Genomic DNA, 19,714 nt, shown 5'->3' on the forward strand with positions numbered 1-19,714 from the left:
GGGCTGGGCGTGGTGGCACACACCTTTAATCCCAGTGCTTGGGAGGCAGAGGCAGGCAGATCTTTTGTGAGGTCGAGGCCAGCCTGGTCTACATAGTGAGTTCCAGGACAGCTGGGGCTTCAAGGAGACCCTGTCACAAAAAAAGACCTAAAAATAAAAAAGATAAAAGTTCTGTGAAAATTGTCTCCCAAGGCTCTCAGGCACATCCACCCTTGGGGGAGCTGGGAGGCGGGGCAGGGGCCCACAACACTATGTTCCTTTCTCTTTTCAATTACTCTAGTGATTTTTGTGGGCTGTCTTCTGAGACTTCTGTGTATTCCTGGCCAAAGTAACTAAGGATTTCTGTGTCTCAAAGACTACCAATATTTAGCCCAAGTAACCACACAAAAATAATTTATCATAGTAGCTAGAAAGCTTTTATTTATAAGGCATGTTTTGAACTTTGAGGTTTCTATCTCAGTGTCGTTTGGAATGCTAACTGTGCTTTGGTTTAATTTTCAGATGCCTGTCATACTTCATAGTATGAAATGGTCCCCCTTTTCCCCTTTCAATTAAGTTTTCTTAGTAGAACAGAAATACAGTTGGGTCTCCATTTCCTCAGATTCCCTGTCTGTGGATTCAAACAATAACAGATTGAAAATATTTGGGTGAAAAAAAGTATATATGAGCATGTGCAGACTGTGGTAGGAGCCTTCCAGAGCAAAGAAAGGCAATGTGACATAAGCAGTGTCTCTGTGTGCATGTGTGATCCTGTCCCAACCCTGTGTCATAATACACCTGGTCAGAATGCATGTTATCAGATAAGGGAGACTGAGAAATCAAAGAGGAAAGAAAAATTAACGTAGCCCCTGTACTTGGGGCTTAGCCTTTGGATGTGAATTTGTTGAACCTGGTACCAGTACAAAATAAATGGCTGCGGCTTCCTGGCTGAAAGCCTTGGTGTCCCCTTTCTCTGTATGAACATCCAGTTACAGTACAGCCTAGCAACTTATTTACATAGCATGTGTGTTGTAGTAGGTATTAGAAGTAACCTAAAGACAAGTGAAAGTATGCAGGAGGATATGCATGGGCCATTTACAAATATGCCATTTTAGATGAGGGACTTGAGTATCTTTGGATTTCAAATTCATGGGGAGGGGTGTCCTGGAAGCAATCTCCCAAGGTCACTGAGGGATGACTATAACTTATTGCTCAACATAAGAATAGGGCTGGTCATTTACATAGACTTCCTTATAAGGAAAGTAACTGTTAAATTAGTTTCATTGGTTTTCAATATGAGGCATTCCCTTTAACCTCTACAGAGAAAGAAAGGGTAGTGATTGTCCCTGTGCTACAGATAAGGAAAATTAACCAAGAGAGATTAAGAAATATATACATTATCACAAAGCAAGTAGGAAACTCATTAAAAAGAAAGTGGGACTTATATTCTTCGAATGATCATCTTGATGTTGATTTGTAGAAAGAGGATGCAGAGCCATCTTTTAGCAGGAATAATTTTAACTGATAGAATACCACCAGCTAGGCATGGTGGCACGCACCTTCTGTCCCAGCACTTGGGAGTCCTAGGCAAGAAGACCATGAGTTAGGGGTTACCCTGGGCACATTGTGAATTGCAGGCCAGCTTCAGCTATATGGTAAGAATCTTTTTTGACAAAATCCCAAAAAGAATACTATAGCATTAGTAAGGAAGCTTAGCTCATTGCTGAGAGGGGAGCTTGTGTTACTGAGTTCAACTTTCAGGGTATTGACTTGGACTCTTTTTAAGCCTGATAAATAAAACTATAGAAATTTAATGTTAATTGGTTTGGCATAGATGATTGTCTGAATGTGACTTTTAATGCATAAAATCTATAGAGGTTAAAATAGAACATTTTTTATGCTATAGACTTCCCTTGTCAGTTTCTATAATGGATCAGAGAGCGTTTGTCTTAATAGGAAAGTGATATATGCAGGTAATGGATGGTTATTGGTAGTTTCCTTTTTCTCCTTCCATTGACTGTTTTATTCATTCATTCTTGAAACATTTATCAAGTACTTAGCACAGAGATACATATAGAAAGAGATGTCTCCTGGCCTCAAAGGACCTCAAAATCTGGAAGAGGAAAAGGTGTGTGCCTGCAGGAGAGTGCTAGGTAATGGAATTGGCTGTTTGAATACATCTCAGGGATGTGGTTTTAAGGTCACCACATTACAGTGTCAGATATCAGCTTTTCAAGTCTGCAGACTAGATATTTGGTCAATGTGATCAGAATTAGTCAGACTCAGGTGAACTGATTTACACCTGCCAACTTCACAGGAGAACCACAATACCATTTTATTAAAAGTACATTGAGCATTATCATAAAAATTTGATCAGAATACATTTGTTGGCTGTGCATCTTCTCCCAATAGGAAAGTCTAAACAGAATGCATATTATAAACAAGTTTAGGCTGGACTAAGAGTAAAGGCAGGAAGACTTGACAGCTGGTGGCATCAATGGTGACTGTCCCATTGGTTCCAAGTTCACCAGACCTCCAGGAGATCTAGCTTGATCTGTCCCAGCCTTTATTTTTAAGTAATGATATGATAGAGAAACTGTTCCAGCTATGCAAGCCCTATTCTTTCTGTGGCCTGATTACTCTCTCACCCCTACCCCCACTGACTAGGGTGATAGGTTTGTAATGTTGTTTAATTAAAAGTCAATTGGAGTTATAGACAGTGATATTGAAAATATGTTTAATTGTAGGCCTTACATTTTTATTTTTTAGGCAGAGTTTCATATATCCCAGGCTAGTCTTGAATTTGCTGTGTAGTGGAGGCTTTACCTTGAACCCATGATCCTACTGCCTCTACCTTCCAAGTCCTGAGATTATAGGTGTGAGCCACCATGCCCAGTTTATGCAGTGCAGAGCCTCAAACTCAGGGCATTGTGCATGCTAGGCAAGTACTCCACCAACTGAACTACATTTTCTACCTAGCCTTAATTTTTTAAAGCATAGCTAACCTCATATATTATGCCTTGATTTTGCTCTGTTAATAGCACAAGGGTAAGCTTATCTTCAAGTTTCTCTCCTCTTTGTTCTGAACACAACTTGTGCTCATCTACAGTTTGGAGCATCTGTCCCTCGATAGATTTTTCTTTATACCCTCTCCTCTTGTTGGATTTAGTTCTTTCCTCTTTTGTCATCCTGGGCTTCTGTGCTCTTCCCTGAATGTTCTTCTAGACGGAGTACTTATCAACCTAAGAAAAGCTGGGTTTGGAACTGACACAATGTCTTGTCTACTTCATTTCATTAGTCCCAGCCAGCCTTATTCAAGGGAAGAAGAAACAGACCAGCTTTTGGTCTGTTTTGGTATGAGAGCAGCACAGCTGTAGGACCCACCTCCAGTGATGGCTCCTAGCGGCCAAAGAAGCACATACAATTTATTTATTTTTGAATGAAGTTTCTAGTGGGGGGAAACAGACTCCATCTGGGCAAAAACTAATTGGTCAAAATTAGAATTAGGAATTGATCACTTATGATTGATGTGTAAACCTAATTTTAAATTGACCCTCCCTCCCCATCCATTTCCTCTCTCCCTTCCCTCCTCTTGTTCCCTCACTCAGTCTCTCTCTCTCTCTCTGATAGTGCCCTGCTATGTCTCCCAGGCTGCCCTTGAGCTCACAGCCATCCTCCTGCCTCAGCCTTCCAGAGTGCTGAGATTATAGGTATGAGCAACCATGCCTGGCTTTAAGTGTCTCTTAAGTAACTTATTCTTTTTCATTTTCAAATGAAAATATGACACTTTGATCAAGGAAAATAAAGCCCTATTGACTCATTTTTTCTCCCCTTAGAGGGGTGTTTGGAAAATAATATTTCATAATTGTATGTTCTTGAATTGGATTCTGCTGAGAATTTTTGCAACAGATTTTCTTTCTTCCTAGTGCTGCAGTGAGAAATGGGTTGTAAATCACCCTAATCATAGTTCCATTTCTTCAGATGAGTCAGTTCATAAATGTTTTAAATGTATAATTAGTTTCAAAAAGCTTGAAAGGCCAAGGTAAGTCAGGCTAAGGATTCAGTGAGTTGGGGATATAGAATTTATATCTCTTTGAGATACACAGAATTTCATAAGCAATTCCCTTTTGTCAGTCATGCCTGACTCATAACACATTTGACAGTCTCTATAATCATATTTCATTGTGACTGTGTGAACAGAGTGTGTCCCTTTTCCATGTTTATAGAACTCTTAGAACAGGTGTATAATAAAGGTCACCACTCATCTGAAGTATTTACTAAGAAAACAAGACCCAGAGTATTAAAAGCTTCCCTGGAGGCTGAACAAATGAGTAATTCACTTGTAAAGGACTTTGGTCAGAGCTAGAGTTGCATCCTCTCCTTTCTATAAAGTATGGGAGCCATGTTTTGAAAATGGGAATTAAGGACCCTCACAAAGTTTGACAGAGTGCAAGGAAAGAGAAGAAAAGCAGATACAACACCGAAAACACAGCCCATTATGAGAACTGAAACTTTGAAACTGCTAGGTATAGGTAAGGACTTTCTGAATAGGACTTTAATAGTCCAGAAAACAATGACAACAATTGACAAATGGGATTGCATGAAATTAAAAGGCTTAAATACAGCAAAGGAAATAGTTAATAAAGAGCCAGCCTGCAGTATGGGAGAAAAATCTTCACCAGCTCTAGGCAGAGGTAGGCAGAGCTCTGTGAGATAAGGCCAGCCTGGTCTACATAGTGAGTTGCAGGCCAGCTGGGGCTACAGAGAGACCCTGTCTCAAAACACAAAGCAAAGAATTAAGCATACAAAATAACCCAATTAATTAGTGAACAAATAAATTGGATAGTTCTCAAAAGAAGAAGTACAGATGGCCAATTAATACATGAAAATAATGTTCAATGTACTCAGTCATCAGGGAAATACAAAGAAAAGTTACATTGAGACTCTATCTCACCACAGTCAAAATGACTATCATTAAGAAAAACAACAACAATAAATGTTGTTGAGGATTCTAGGGATAAAGGAACCATTATACACTGTTGGTGGAACTGTAAATTAGGACAGCCACCATGGACATCGATATGATGGTTCCTCAAGAATCTTAAAATAGAACTACCCATATGATCCAATTGCTATCCTCCTGAACTTATCCATAAAGGAATTTAAGTCAACATAGTACAGAGATACCTGTATATCCATGTTTGTTACAGCACTGTTTACAGTAGCACTTATAGAATCAGCCTAGGCAAATACAGATAAATGGATAAAGAAATGTGGTATAATTCACAATGCAGCCAGAAGGAGAACAAAATTAAGTAATTTGCAGGAAGATGGAGTGTCATAGTAAGAGAAATAAGCCAGATTCAGAAAGATAACTATCATGTGTTTTTGCTCATATGCAGAATCTAGGTTTTGAAAAATGGGACATGAAGTACCAGGAGGTGGAGGGGGTGGGAGGGGAGAACGACTGTCTGGGAAGAAGAAGGGCCAGCTGGAGGAAGGGCAAGAGAGAGTAATGGGGCATGTCCTGAATAGGCACAGTATATTATATGTGTATACAAAATGTCACAATGAAAGTCATTATTTTGTACAATGAATAGGTGCTAAGAAAATGAAAACACAAATTTAGCAAGCACTGAAATCTACTGAAGCAAGAGTTCTAATGTTCAGAGGCCAGAAGTAGCCTCCTCAGTCCGTAGGTGCATTTAACAATTAGTCATTGAGGACTTGTTAGGGAAGTTTTCCATGTTTTTAGACATGGGGAATGTGGAAGTGAAAAAAAATGGATGTATTGATGAAGATGTGAGTCCTACTGGCAATTGAACAACTGTGCTTAATGTCACATGACTGTCCATTTAAAAATGTTGTAAGTGATAAGCTTATGCTATGTATATTTTGCTAGGATTTTTTAAAAAGGCAGTTAAGGCAAGTTAATAACTATATAGTGGTACTAGCTCAAGCAGTTGGGGTGGGGGTGGTTAGAGACTGTGACAGAAACCTTGGTCCTGCCCTTAGGGTAACATTGGCCCCTGATGCAGAAGGCAACGTAAACTGTTATGTAACCTGGCTTTGGAACTTCAGGATGCCAAAAGGAATCTGTTGTGAATGACCTAACAGGCAGCTGTCCTCACTGGCTGGTAGAAATTGGAAGCCAGTATAGACATTGACCATGTTGCAGGGTCTTTTGCTATACTTTGAGACCTGGCCTTCCCTCTTCAGCGGGTCTTTTCCTTCTGTTTTGTTCCCAGACGGCCATCGTGAGGAGGCAGGGCCGGTACATACGCTCCACAGTTCCTGTGAACGCTGAGGAGGAGGCAGAGAGCTTATTTGTTACAGAGGTAAGGTTTCTTTCTGAATTAGTATACATTATAAAGTCATTTTCCTCAACCATACCCTTCCTTTAAATTTCATTCCCTTCTGAACAGTGTCAAAGAAGTAATTACATTTTTATTATGGGAATTAAAATAGAATACATGAAAATTTCAGTGTTGAATGGACAGAAATAGCCCCAGGGTTAATTCATGATTCAGAAATAATTATTTCTGTAGACTTTATCTTGTGGACATGGAATAATGAGTAACTTACAAATGAATCCCCTGGAGTTCTCTGTTGGAAGCTCTGCCATTAATACAGTTTTTAATGGTCAACTAACAATATATACATTCATTTACTTCACTGGTATGTTTATATTTGCAAGTCACTTGCAAGATAATGTGATGCCCAGACAATTCCAGTCAATAATGAACCAAGCTTGACTATCCCTAACCAATGTGTGGTGATAGTCATATTCATGTTTGAACACACAACTAATAACCTGAGGAAAAGAAATATTACAAATTAGATTGCTTGCTTTGTATTCCTCTTGGGATCTTTGTTTCTCCCTCCAGCTATTTTTAGGTAGAACAAACTAATTAGTTGCTGTATTTTGTGTTTTGAAGTGTTCCTTTCTTTAAAAAGTTTGGGGATGGAACTAGAGCGATGGCTCTGGGTAAGAGCACTGGACCTGGGTTTGGTTCCCAGCACACACATGGTGGCTCACAACTATCTGTAACCCCAGTTTCAGGGGTATCTGGTGCCCTCTTCTGGAATCTGTAGGCATTGCACACATGTGGTGAACATACATGCCTGCAGACAAAACACTCATACACATAAATAAAAATAAATCCTTAAAAATAATTAATGTGAGGGGATGTCAAGATGACTCAGCAGGTAAAGACACTTGGCCATTATGCCTGACTTGCTGAGTTTTATCCCTGGGACCCAGACAGTAGAAGGAGAGAAGCAAGTCCCACAAGTTTTCTTTTGACCTTCATACATGTGCCATGCCATGTGCACAGATACACACACAAAATAAAAATGTTGTATATTTTAAAAAATGAGTTTGTGTTCAATTTTTCTAGTGGATATTTATATGAGATACATGACCATTAATAAAATTGCAAATAAACTGTGCTTTTTAAGGAAAGATGAATTAAATAACAATATTTAGTTTCCCTTAAGATTTTTGAAAAGTATGTGTATAAAAATTTTGAAAAAATATCTGTCACTCTGGAAAGGTGGCTTCCTACCTTATTTCCTTCGCTGCTCCATTAGCACAGTTAGTTCCAGACATACACGGGTATGCTTGTGTAGGTATATGTGTTTCTTGAAAGTCAGGAGGTAGCAAACTATGACTGCAGACAAAATCTGGCTCACAGCCTATTTTTGTGAATGAGGTTTTATTATAACACAGCCCTGCCCATCTGTTTACATATTGCCTATGGCTGCAGTCATGGTACAAGAAACTCACTTGCAGTAGACATAATGTGAAGGAAAAAAAGCTGATGATACTATGGCCAGCTGGCCTTCCAAAGAAAGTTCCTGACTTCTGTCTTAAAGCATGTAGCAAAATTATCACCCAGTTCTCACAACTCATTTATAAAATGACAGTTTTTGAGAGATAACTCCAGTTAAGTTCTTTATTGTTTTAAAGATTTATTTTATGTGTATGAGTGTTTTGTCTGTAAACATGTATGCGCACCACATACCTACCTGGTGCCTGTGGAGGCCAGAAGAGGGCACACGTGGGTTCAATCCCCTGGAACTAGAGTTACAGAAGGTTGTGTACCATGTAGGTGCTGAAACTGAACCTGGGTCCTCTGCAAGAGCAGCCAGTGCTCTTAACCACTGAGCTATCTCTCCAGCCCCTCAAAAAGTACTCAGCCTCCATTTCTGAGCTCTGTGTATATCTGATACCCACATGTCAATTGAAGGTTCTCTGTACTCCTAAGGGCAGTGACAAGAAGTAAATAAGCTCCACAATCCCCATATTTTTGGTTTTCATCAATAATGATAACAGACAGCTGAGCGTGGTGGTGCACACCTTTAATTCCAGCACCTGGGAGGCAGAGGCAGGTGGATCTCTGTGAATCTGAGGCTAGCATGGTGGTCTACATAGTGAGTTCCAGCTGGGGCTGTAGGGATACCCTGTCTCAAAATAAGGATGATGATGATGATAATGATGACAATAAAGCGATGCCTCTCCCAAGAGTCACATTTCAGTGTTGAAGTCTTGAGTTTCATTAGGAGGCTCTGAAGGTAGAAATTAGACATTAGATGTTGATGGTGGAAATTTTTGAAAAAGCGTCTTAAGGACATGCCTCCCCAAACCTTCCCTAGTGTTCTCTTGCAGTCATCATCTTTCTATTTTTCTGTTTCTGTTTTTTAAATTCCCCCCAATAGTGCATCAAAACCTACAACTCTGACTGGCATCTTGTGACCTATAAATATGAAGATTACTCAGGAGAGTTTCGACAGCTTCCAAAGTAAGTAAACTTACAGACCATCCCAAATGCCGTCGGCCACGTGGGGTGTGTATGTGCATGCTTAGGAAGGTATGCACCTTCATCTGTAGTCAGAAAGTACTTCCAGTGGGTCTGTGTCTATGATGTAGTTGCTGTACACAGGACCTTTGATGTCAGACTCAGGCATAATACTCTGGTGTTAGAAAGCGGCCATAAGAATTCGTGGGTGATTTGATGATGCACTGGAATTCTATTCAGAGAACCAGACAGTTTTTAACCAAGAAATGTAAGAGGTATGCAAATACACTGAAAAATGATGCAGTGTGAGTTTTTTGTTATTAATCTGATCACTTCTTCATTGTTATTGGTATCTACTCACTACACATGGTACTGGGCTTCATAATCACTTTTTCATACACGTATATAACATGCTTTGAGCGTATTCTCCCCATTCCCGTTTGCCCCTTACATCCCCCTTGATGGGGTCTCTTTTACTTTGATGTCATAATGCATACATGATTTCATGTGTCTATATAAAATTTAGTATCTACATATGAGAGAAAACATATTTGTCTTTCTGAGGCTGACCTCATTTCTTTAATATAATTATTTCCAGTTGCGTTCATTTTCCTGCAGTAACATAACTTCATATTTCTATGGCTAGAAAATCATTGTGTGTATCCATTCCCCTGTTGACAGACACTTAGGTTGACTCCAACTTAGCTATTGTGAATAATGCTCCATGTGTTTTTAATTAAAAAGAATATTTTGGAAAAGAAACTTATAAAGAGTATCTATATCGAATACATTTTGTTTTGAAAAAGTAAATCGTGGAATAAATATTTTCCCAGATAAAATCCTTATCTCCTTTGATGCATTAACCAGACTTACAGTATATGTTCAGATAGATTCAGAAAGTGAATGAAGGGTAGGGAGGGCTTGCCTTAGGAGGTCATTATAAAACAACATATTCTGAAACATGCTTGGCAAATGGAAGTGTAATTGGTCATTAGAAATGAAAGCAGATAGTGATAGGCTATGTTTTGAAAGTAAGTACCACCACTGCTAGTTACTCAGAATTAATACATTCTTCATTGAGTTTGTTGCACCTACGAGGTTTTGAATCTTCTATGCTACTCTCAGTGGACCTCACTGTTTATTTTTCCTATTTGTGTGGCTCAGCCACTCCTTAGAGTGTTCAGCCAACTCCCCAATTGCCTCTTTCTAAACCTCAGCCGAGAACACTCCCTTCTAACATGATCTTCTCCAGATGGGTAGGCTCTTTGGTTCTATATGTGTCCAACAATCACTTTGGGATTTGGGAATGCTTCCCATTGATCAGATTTATCCCCCTTCCTTGATTGCTTTGCTCAAACTATTCCCATGGTTGAAAGATAGCAAACTATCATGTATAATATGCTTGCTAAAGATGAACTTTAACTGCTGGTAGGTTTTACCTTTTAGCATTGGTAAGACTTTCCAAACGTGTAATGAGAAAGAGAATGTTGTAATTGGTTAGGAACACCCATCTGGGTTGTTGCCCCCTGTCAGCCTCAGTTTCCTCTCCTGTTAAATAATCTTAATGACAGCTCCATCTAAATGAGATAGCATGGGTCAAGTGCCCAGCATGCCCTAGCACGTCATAACGTTTGTAAGAGCAGCCATTGATATTATAGTTGTTAATACCATCCATCATTAATCACTTGAAATTGTATTACCCCATATCCCATTTTCTCTCACATACATTGTAGTAATAGTTGTTCTTCCAAGTCTGTCTTCATTAATAGCCACTTTCCACATTTAATGTACCTGTTATCCCCAGCATGCTATGTTGTCTTTTCCACACAGTTTTATGGAGATTTCTGACTCAAGCTTCTAGACTCATCTACTTGAAAAGCAGTGACATAGATTTTTATTTCTTGTCTGAGTGGCCCCCCATGGGATTATTAAAGGCTGGTTCCTTCATTGGAGGAAGAAATATTGATTTTTTAAAAAATTGATTTTGCAATTATAAAACAAGTTTCTTTCTTTTTTTTAAAAGCAAAGTGGTCAAGTTGGATAAACTTCCAGTTCACGTCTATGAAGTTGATGAGGAGGCCGACAAAGATGAGGTAGGATTCTTGTTTGTTCTCGCTTCTCTTTCCCCTTTAAACATTGATCTCACAGGCTTTGCAAGTTAATTAGAAAGGTGCCAGCCTTTAGCCAAAACAGGAATTGGAATGTTTGGTGAAGCAAAGGAAGAATTTTTTTTAGATGTATTTCTGGATTGATTGACTTAAGGTCCTGTTTCAACTTGACTGCTTCGCATCTCATGTTCTTTGAGTTGTGTTTATTTGTTCTGAGATTGTTTTCAAAGACTTGGATCAGATTTGACTACATTGTTAAAAAAGATTTCAAGATTACTTAGACCTTAAATTTAGATTGTTTTTCAGCTGGATATCTTACACTGCCAGCCAGTAGAATTAAAATGGCTATTTCTTCAATGATTAATTTTTGTGAAGTCTGACTTTAACAAGCTCCCTTACTCTTAGAGAAAAGATGATGGCTAGAGAAGTGTGTGAAGAGGGTAGGGCATTGAGTGAGTTTGTCTACTGAGCAAGGGAATCTCCGGCATATCCAGCCGGCATGCACCACCACAACCGGCGAGCAAGGGAATCTAGTAAAGAACCAGGACTACCGGCTCTGTATTTCTCATCCATCCTTCTTGTAAGCATTGGTGCCCATTGTTGGTTTAGGCTGATCTTCCTTTCATTTGGTTATCTACTGAGTACAATACTAGCCTCTTGTGGAGATTAATATTCACATTGTGACTTGCTTTAGAAATCACTTTGTAAAGAATTCTACAAAAAGTTAGTGGCTATCCAAAATGAGCAAGGTGTTGAAAGCCTGGTGCTGCCTTGTGTGGTGGCCCATGCTTTTAATCTCGGTGCTTGCAAGAAGGGGGCAGGTGGATCTCCGAGTTCAAGGCCCGTCTGGGCTACATAGTGAGACCCTGTCTCATAGAGAGTTCCAGGCCGGCCAGGGTTACATAGTGAAACCCTGTCTCAAAAAAAAAAAAAAAAAAAAAAAAAGTTTGGTGATGATTAATAAGAACAGGAGGACCAAGTGAGCATGTGCACATAAATGTGCCCAACAGCTTCAGAAATCCTTGACAGGTAAATGATTTCTATTAGTTCCAATAATAACAGTGATAAAACCACAAATATTGATATTGAAGTGGTTCAGTACAAAGCTTAAGCTGGGTCTTTCTGAAGCTATTTGATTATAGAAGACTTAGCAGTTTGGCAGCAATGTTCCCAAATGTTCTGTCTGTTTATGGTCTGTCAGGCTGCCCAGCCTTTGACACTGCCACACAATGTTATCATCTGCAAAGGCCACACTAGAGAATGGCACATTCACCCCCAAACCAACCAATCAATCAATCAAGCTGTATGTTTTACATATAATTTTATAATTTTGTGTGGAACCAACTTCAGAACTATTCTTGTTACACACACGAGTTTCAGTTTGGTCATGCCTAGTACATGCCTAATACATTTTTAGTGGCCACAGGCAGCTCGGTGCCCATCTCCCCACACCCAGATCTCACTGGGTAGGGGCCAAGCTTGAAGCACTTTTCTTCACTTCTCCAGATCCTCCAAGTTCCTGTTGCTCTCACCTCTTTCCTTCACCCTGTCATTTTCTCGCTCCTTTCTGTATTGCCTCCTATTTCCTTATTTTCTTTTTCACCTTTCCCCGAAAGGGGAAGCACCTGGGAAGTTTTCCAAGAATTTGGCTTTGTCCTCCAACCATGGGGGAGTGTAATTTGAAAACATTTTTTTCATGAAACCTTACAACTGTGTGGTCATGTGGTATGTATTTTCTGTGGCTCATTAAACACTTAAAAATTTGGACTGGAATTAGATTTGCCTTGAATATAATAGGATTTCTAGAAATGTAGGCTCATTTCTCTTTCACTGGTAAGTGGCCTTTAGTGTGACTTACAGGCATTGGTGTTCAAATAAAGGGCTAACTGGCCAACTTGGCACAAATGGAATGATTTTCTCATTGGCAAAGCTTACAAAAAAAAATCACATAGGTAATGGTGGGAGATCAATTGTGGTGACATTTCCTTTGCTCGTAGGATGCCGCTTCCCTTGGTTCTCAGAAGGGTGGAATCACCAAACATGGCTGGCTATACAAAGGCAACATGAACAGCGCAATCAGCGTCACCATGAGGGTAAGGGGCCTATCACCCTCCTTTCTCCTTGCATCAAACCCTTTCCATTCTGGGTCTTGACAGTACGCTCAAGATGAATGGGTATGCTGTTCTTCCTAATGACAGCTCTACTATTCCTACAGGTCTGTCCGCCAGCTTGCTCTTGCACCTCCCCCCCAAAAAAAACCTGCCATAAAGAGCTCATTCCAGAGCTGATGTGAAGGTGCCAGCCCCTGTCTTGGGTTTCCTTCCCTATCTAGACTGCACAGTGCATCTTGGTACCCCACCAGGGGGGGCTGCCTGACATACTAAACCTAAGCACTCTTGTGGGGAGGTATCTATGACAAAGTCTAGTAAAGCCCAAATTGAGGACCCAAAAGGAAGATGTTTAAATTGGAAAGGGGGTTGCTAAGAACAATGTAAGTGTAGTCTAAGAAGCTATGCAGGAGAGAAGAGCAGGAAAAGTAATGAAGAGAAATAGTAAAAGAAGGACGAAAATTAAACAAGGGAGGTGCTGACTGCCAGATCCTGAGGCTGGAAAGGCTTTGGTGTCATGAGGCAGAAGATCCCTTTTGTTCTGTGTAAGTTAGAGGCCCTGGTGATTTGAGAACATTTCCATCCTGTATTGCATCCCAACACGGAACTCCCCCCATGCTGCTTTGGGTGGTTATGTAAAGTCTTAAGTTCTGTGAATGAGAAATGATGACTGATGGATGCTCACTGAAGAGCCTCTTCAAGATAGAAATGCAGGGAGACCTTTAGGTGTGATGGGGAACTCCAGGTCGGGGATGGGAATCTCCAGCCAGTTCAGTTCCCTGGCCTGTGGGTAGAATCTGATTGATTTTAAAGAACACTGACATGATTTTTACAATGTAGTGGTGGGTGATTGGTTGTGACTTTTCATTTCTAAAGAACGCTGTATTTTTCTTTTAGTCATTTAAGAGGCGATTTTTCCACCTGATTCAACTTGGTGATGGATCCTATAATTTGAATTTTTATAAAGATGAAAAGATCTCCAAGGAACCAAAAGGATCCATATTTCTGGATTCTTGCATGGGCGTGGTTCAGGTAAGTATGAAAAAAAGTTATATCAAGTTTTCTTGTGTGCAATAATACTATGTCTGAATAAGCTGATATAAGGAAACAGTTCAAAAAAGGCATAGTCATGATAGAAACAGATTACTTAACCTGAAAATAAAAGCTTTTTTTTTCATCATTTTAAAATATTGCTGGTAGATTGTGGTGAACATGAATCCTCTAGTGCACAAGATTCTGTTTTTACAACTTGGATGTGGTGACACATAACTGTAATCCTGGTAATTTGGAGGCAAAAGAGGTTTATGAGTTCAAGGCCAGCCTAGGCTACATAATGAAAATCTATTTCAAAACAACTTTTTTTTTGCATATGTGCATGTTTGTATGTGTGCAAATAGAGGACAGAGGACAATCTTGGGTGTTGTTCCTTGGGTGTGAATGTTTCTTTGTGTGCATGCACATATCTGTATATAGGTACGTGTAGAGGTGGGGGAGTGCACATGCATGTGTACGCATAGAAACCAATGGACAACTTTGGATGCCTCCCACATTGTTTTTTGAGAACGCTAAGCACCTCTTATTAGCCTGGAACTTGCCAAGTAGGCTAGGCTGGCCAGCCAGTGGGCCCCAGGGACCCTCTTGTCTCCTCTCCACAGGACTGGGATGGTAGGTGTACAATGTGGATTCTGGGAATTGAACTCAGGTCTTTGTGTTTATAAGGCAGGCATTTTACAGACTGAGCTATCTCCTCAGCCTCATTTTTCTCCCTTAACAAAAAAAACCTAACCTTGGCCACTGGTTAGCTATGTGATCTTTGAGTATCCACTTACTTTTGATTTTCATCTGTCCAATTGGGGTAACAATAATGTTCCTTTAGTAGGGTCAATGGAAAGACCAGATGTGTGAGCACGTAGAAGTATCTAGAGTGGTTCTTGGCATTTCAGGAATGACTTTGATCCCTCAATCACAGCACATCAACCAACAGATTGGATTTTCAGTGCTCACCCAGTCTAGGTTCCTGCTTCACCATTTACCAGCTCTGTAAACCTTAGAGATGGTATTTGACCTCTCCGTGCCTCAGTTCCCCCTTTGTCAAATAGGGATAATGATGGTAACCAATGTGGTTAACAAGAACAATAATGCATATAATGAACTTGGGATGGTACTGGCAAATAATAAACATTTAGTCAGTATTATTTTTCTTACCTTAGGTCTGTTTGAGTTGTAGAGTTATACTTAAGCATGATCTTTAAAAACCAGGTGTGGTGACACACACCTTTAATCCCAACATTTGGGCAGCAGAAGCAGGTGGGTCTCTCTGAGATTGAAGCCATCGTTGTCTACATAAGCAAGTTCCAGGCCAGCTGGGGCTACGTGGAGACCCTGTAAACAAGAAGCTTTAATTATACATAGTAAAAAAAAAAAAAGAAAGAAAGAAAGAAAGAAAAAGAAAAAGAAAAAAAAAGAATGAGTTCTTATAAAACCTTAGACAATGCAAATAAAAGTCCCTTAAGATTCGCTCTCCATGTCTGTATCTCCCTTCCTAGGGACCTGTTACCAGTCCATTCCATATCTTTCCATACATTTTTGTCACTTTTTCATCCATGCATCCGTCATCCCCTTTGCAGTTTTCCAGGAAGATTTAAATAGCAACTAACCAGGAGATGTAAAACATGAATTTAAAGTGGGATTGAAAGCATAAAGATGAACAAAGGTGGGGGTGAGAGTGAGAAGAAGGGAAGAAAGAAAAAAGCATTGTATGGAAGGCCTATTGCCAGCCAGCTATGAACAGGCTTCCAAACTGAGATACCCACTTTCTCAATGCCGAGACCCGTCCCATTTCACAATTCACAGTGCATGTAAAATACAAACAGTCCGTTAGCCAAAAACTGAGTAATCACAGAAAGAGAAGCATTAATGCATTTCTTCTAGGGACCTCAGACAGAGAGCTCTGTGACCAGTGAACAGTCTCCCTGTCAACTCACATAGTATATGCACTCCCCATTATTAGAGAAGCCACCATTAAAGTGACTCCGCGGTGGCTAATGACATCGGCTCCAAGCTTGAATGCTATAAGGAGGTTGTTTAGTGGGCCCAGCATGAACAAGTCAGGGACATAGCTCTCTGGTTAGACCATAGGTATTCTTGTTTGAGTATTTTACATGTTTACATGTCAGTTGCAACTGTATTCAGAAAGTACTCCCATCGAATGGAAGTAGGGAAACAGCTGAAAGGTTGTATTCCAAGTGCATCACTCCAGCATCACCCCTACCTCAAGCAGTCATTTTCTTCTTTCATGGTTCATTTTGGAGTTTGTCCGCACTCTAGAGAATGAATGCTGCTGCTCGTTCTCACTTGCTGGATTTGGGCATGGCCCGGTGACTCCTGTGCTGCTAGTCAGAATTTCAGCTGTGGACACCCTCCTTTCTGGTCCATTCTAGACTACTAGCTCTCTGCACCCTGCACAGCTGCCATCCTAGGCACTCTCTTCACCTTCTGCCCTGCTTCTAGGACCCTGTGTGCTCCTGCCTCAAAACTCACAGAAGATGACCTTGGCCTTCTGACCTCCTGTTTCCACCTCCTGAGTGCAGGATGACAAGTGGCATCACCATGACCTGTTATAATGCCATGCCAGGGATCCAACCCTGGGCCTCTTGCATGATAGGCAAGAATGGTACCAAGTGAACTATATCTCCAGGCCAGGCCGTTTTTCTTTCTTTTTGTTCTGATTTTAAAATTTTATCTTGGAGGAGACATTTTCCAGGAGCTTCCTGAGGAAACTTTGCATAAGCTGGTAATATTTTAAGTTACTATATCTGCAAAGACCTTTTTCCTTCTAGTCACACCTTGCTCATAGTTTGTGGAACTCCAAAGTCATTTTACCTCAGTCATTTACCTCAGACAGTCATTGCATTGTCTTCTCTGGGCTATTGTGTATAGGGGTGTCTGATTGAGTTCTTCCTGTGCACAATTTAGATGCTGTCTCTTAGCCAGAATCTGGTGTCGTGTGGGCTCACTTCACTTATTTCCCTTCTATTAGAGGTTTACAGACACGCTGACTATTCCCTTCTCTGAGACTAGGTTCTTTTTTTTCCTCTGTTCTGACTCAAGTCCTGGTAATTATGACCAGAGAGTAAGTCCAGATCTTATAACCATCCTGGCCAGAAGTGGAAGTTAGAGTTCCAAGTCAGATGTGTGCAGGGGCCTAGCAGCCAACATAAATGACAGAAGAGGCTGGGTGTAAAGCAGTAGGGAATGCTGGGCCTGAGGCAAATTGGACACCAGGTGCCCTTTGTAAAGGCATCACCTGCTGTAGCTGGTGCTACCAGCCGATGAAGCCAACTGAGTGTTGTCAGATCATGTGGCTTTTCAAAACAGCAGGAATACAGAATTTTAGTTAGATCTTAGCATCTTTAATGTTGGAAACTAGTAAACCACAGGGCATTAACTGTCCCCCACCAAATGGTAGAATTCATGCACGTGTGTTTGAGCCTTGGATCAAGACTATAGGACCACTTCACATTTCCTGACAATTACTTTCAGTCAACAGCCCATTAGCTTGTAGATGCCTTTGTCCACAGCCCCACCTCAGCTGGCAGCCAGTGTGAATAACTGAAGTATATCAAAGAGTGAATTATTAACAGAGGTGAAATGGCTTCTTGTGTAAGATTTCCAAGTAGAAGTTTCATTTGTATGAAGTCGAGAGACCTTGAAGTTACTTTTTAGTTGAATTTTTTGGCACTGACTTTAAAAAGTTTTAAGTTAAGCTAAAAGTATTTGTCAGCTTCATTTTTGTTTTGTGAGAGTGTTTTGTTGCACAGTGCCTAGATGGTCCTAAATCAGCAACCCTGATCAATCATCTAGTCTCTCTGGTGCATTTCAAAATCTGAGGCTCTGACCTCAGGTCCAATCTCTTAAAATTCTTTTTGCATGTATTATTCATTGAATTTATTTATTTATTTATTTTTATTTTATGTGTATGAGTGTTTTGCCTACATGTAAGTGCACCATATGCATGCAGTGCACACCGAGGCCAGAAGAGGGTGTCGGATCCCCTGGAACAGTTGTTAGCTGCCATGTGGGTTCTAGGAACCAAACCAATATCCTCTGCAAGAGCAGCCAGTGCTCTTACCCACTGACCCATCTCTCCAACCCCTTATGGCATTTTTCATTAATTGAATTCCATGTAAGACTTAAAGAGTAAGATAATTTATTTTTATTCATGGTATTTGGAGCTGAGCTTTGAAAGTTACAATTAAAACCCTCTATGGTAGCACACACCTGTTGTCTCCCACACCCAAAATCCTAGCACTGGGGAGGTGGAGGTGGAAGGATCCAAGTTCAAAGTCATTGTTGGCTACCTAACAAGTTCAAGGCCAGCCTGGGCTGCATGAAACTGTCACAGACAAACAAAAAAAACAACCAAAATGTAGTGATTTAAGCGTTTTTAAGAATTACTACTTTGGGGCGAGAGAGATGGCTCAGTAAAGAACACTTGCTCTTGCAAAGGGCCCAAATTTGGTTCCCAGCACCCACATGGTAGCTTACAACTGTTTGTAATTCCAGTCCCAGGGAAATCCAGTGCCCTCTTCTGGCCTTTACGGGCACTAGGCACTGACATGGTGCCATGGTGCACATACATACATGCACTCAAACACTCATACATATTAAAAAAATAAATCATTAAAAGTTTTTTTAGTTATTACTTTGGGATGACATGTTTTGGCCTTTTTTTTTGTTTTTGGTCTTTTTGAGACAGGGTCTCCCTGTAGCCCTAGCTGGCCTGGATTTGCTATGGAGACCAGGCTGCCCTTGAACTCAGAGATCCGCCTGCCTCTGCTACCATGCCCGGCTGTTTTGGCCTTTTAAAAATTTCTTATTGTGCATATTCATTGTACTTGGTATTGTGTTACATGAGATTTTCATACAAGTACATATTGTATGTTGAACATATTCCTTCCCCCTCCCCTCCCTTCATACCTCTCCCATCAGTCCCTTTGTGTTTTGATGTCATTTAAAATAATAGTTGATTACTATCGTGATTCACAGAAATGCCCAAGGGAAAAGTACTGGATAGATGTGAAAGAAGTAGAATTTAGAGTCTTAAACCCTAACAGTGTTTTAAAACCACTGAAGTTGCTTACACTTGTATTGCAGAAGAAACTGGGTCTCAGAAGAGGAATAACTTATAATCAGGGCCTGATGGTTTTCCTTCACTTTAAAATTTTTATTTTCTGGGTGTGTGAGGAGGAGGGGTTTCAAGAGAGAAAACTCTCTTCATTCCCAGCTTTTGATTCCTCTGATTCTTGCCTTTGCATGAGAGATACAAGGTAGTCATTACTGAGCCCACTATAGACAGTCTATGTGCAGTAGTTTGTATGTCTTGGTCCAGAGCAGTGCTTAGCTTCAGGGTTTTAAAAGCTGTGCTACAAAACAAAAATGGTTTCTTTTAAAAAAAAAATTGAGTTGGGCATAGTGGTTCACACCTTTAATCCCAGCGCTGGGGAGGCATAGGCAGGTGAATTTCTCTGAGATCAAGGCCAACTTGGCCTACATAGGGAATTCCAGGCCAGCTGGGCTACAGAGAGACCTTATATCAAAAAGACCATAAAAACAAGAAAAGAAAAGAAATAATTGAATATAAAATTTATACATAAAATTTCATGCACTTAACTATTTTTCAGATGTCCTGTGTGCCAGACATTGTTGCAAAGGATCT

At 40.3% G+C, this 19,714-nt stretch overlaps 1 protein-coding gene across 30 annotated transcripts in view; it reads left to right on the plus strand.

The window, feature by feature from the left end:
- Dock9 (dedicator of cytokinesis 9) overlaps positions 1 to 19,714 on the plus strand; it is a 333,922-nt gene that overhangs the window by 170,970 nt on the left and 143,238 nt on the right. For all 30 annotated transcript variants that reach the window (XM_008823583.3, XM_029558890.1, XM_017795710.2 and 27 more), the window contains exons 3-7: positions 6,228 to 6,317; positions 8,701 to 8,783; positions 10,804 to 10,873; positions 12,886 to 12,981; positions 13,894 to 14,028. In XM_008823583.3, the coding sequence (XP_008821805.1) occupies positions 6,228 to 6,317; positions 8,701 to 8,783; positions 10,804 to 10,873; positions 12,886 to 12,981; positions 13,894 to 14,028 (474 nt within the window). The remainder of the gene's footprint in view (positions 1 to 6,227; positions 6,318 to 8,700; positions 8,784 to 10,803; positions 10,874 to 12,885; positions 12,982 to 13,893; positions 14,029 to 19,714) is intronic.

Source organism: Nannospalax galili, unplaced genomic scaffold (genome assembly GCF_000622305.1).
Source record: "Nannospalax galili isolate Female #2095 unplaced genomic scaffold, S.galili_v1.0 scaffold528, whole genome shotgun sequence".
NCBI lineage: Eukaryota > Metazoa > Chordata > Mammalia > Rodentia > Spalacidae > Nannospalax > Nannospalax galili.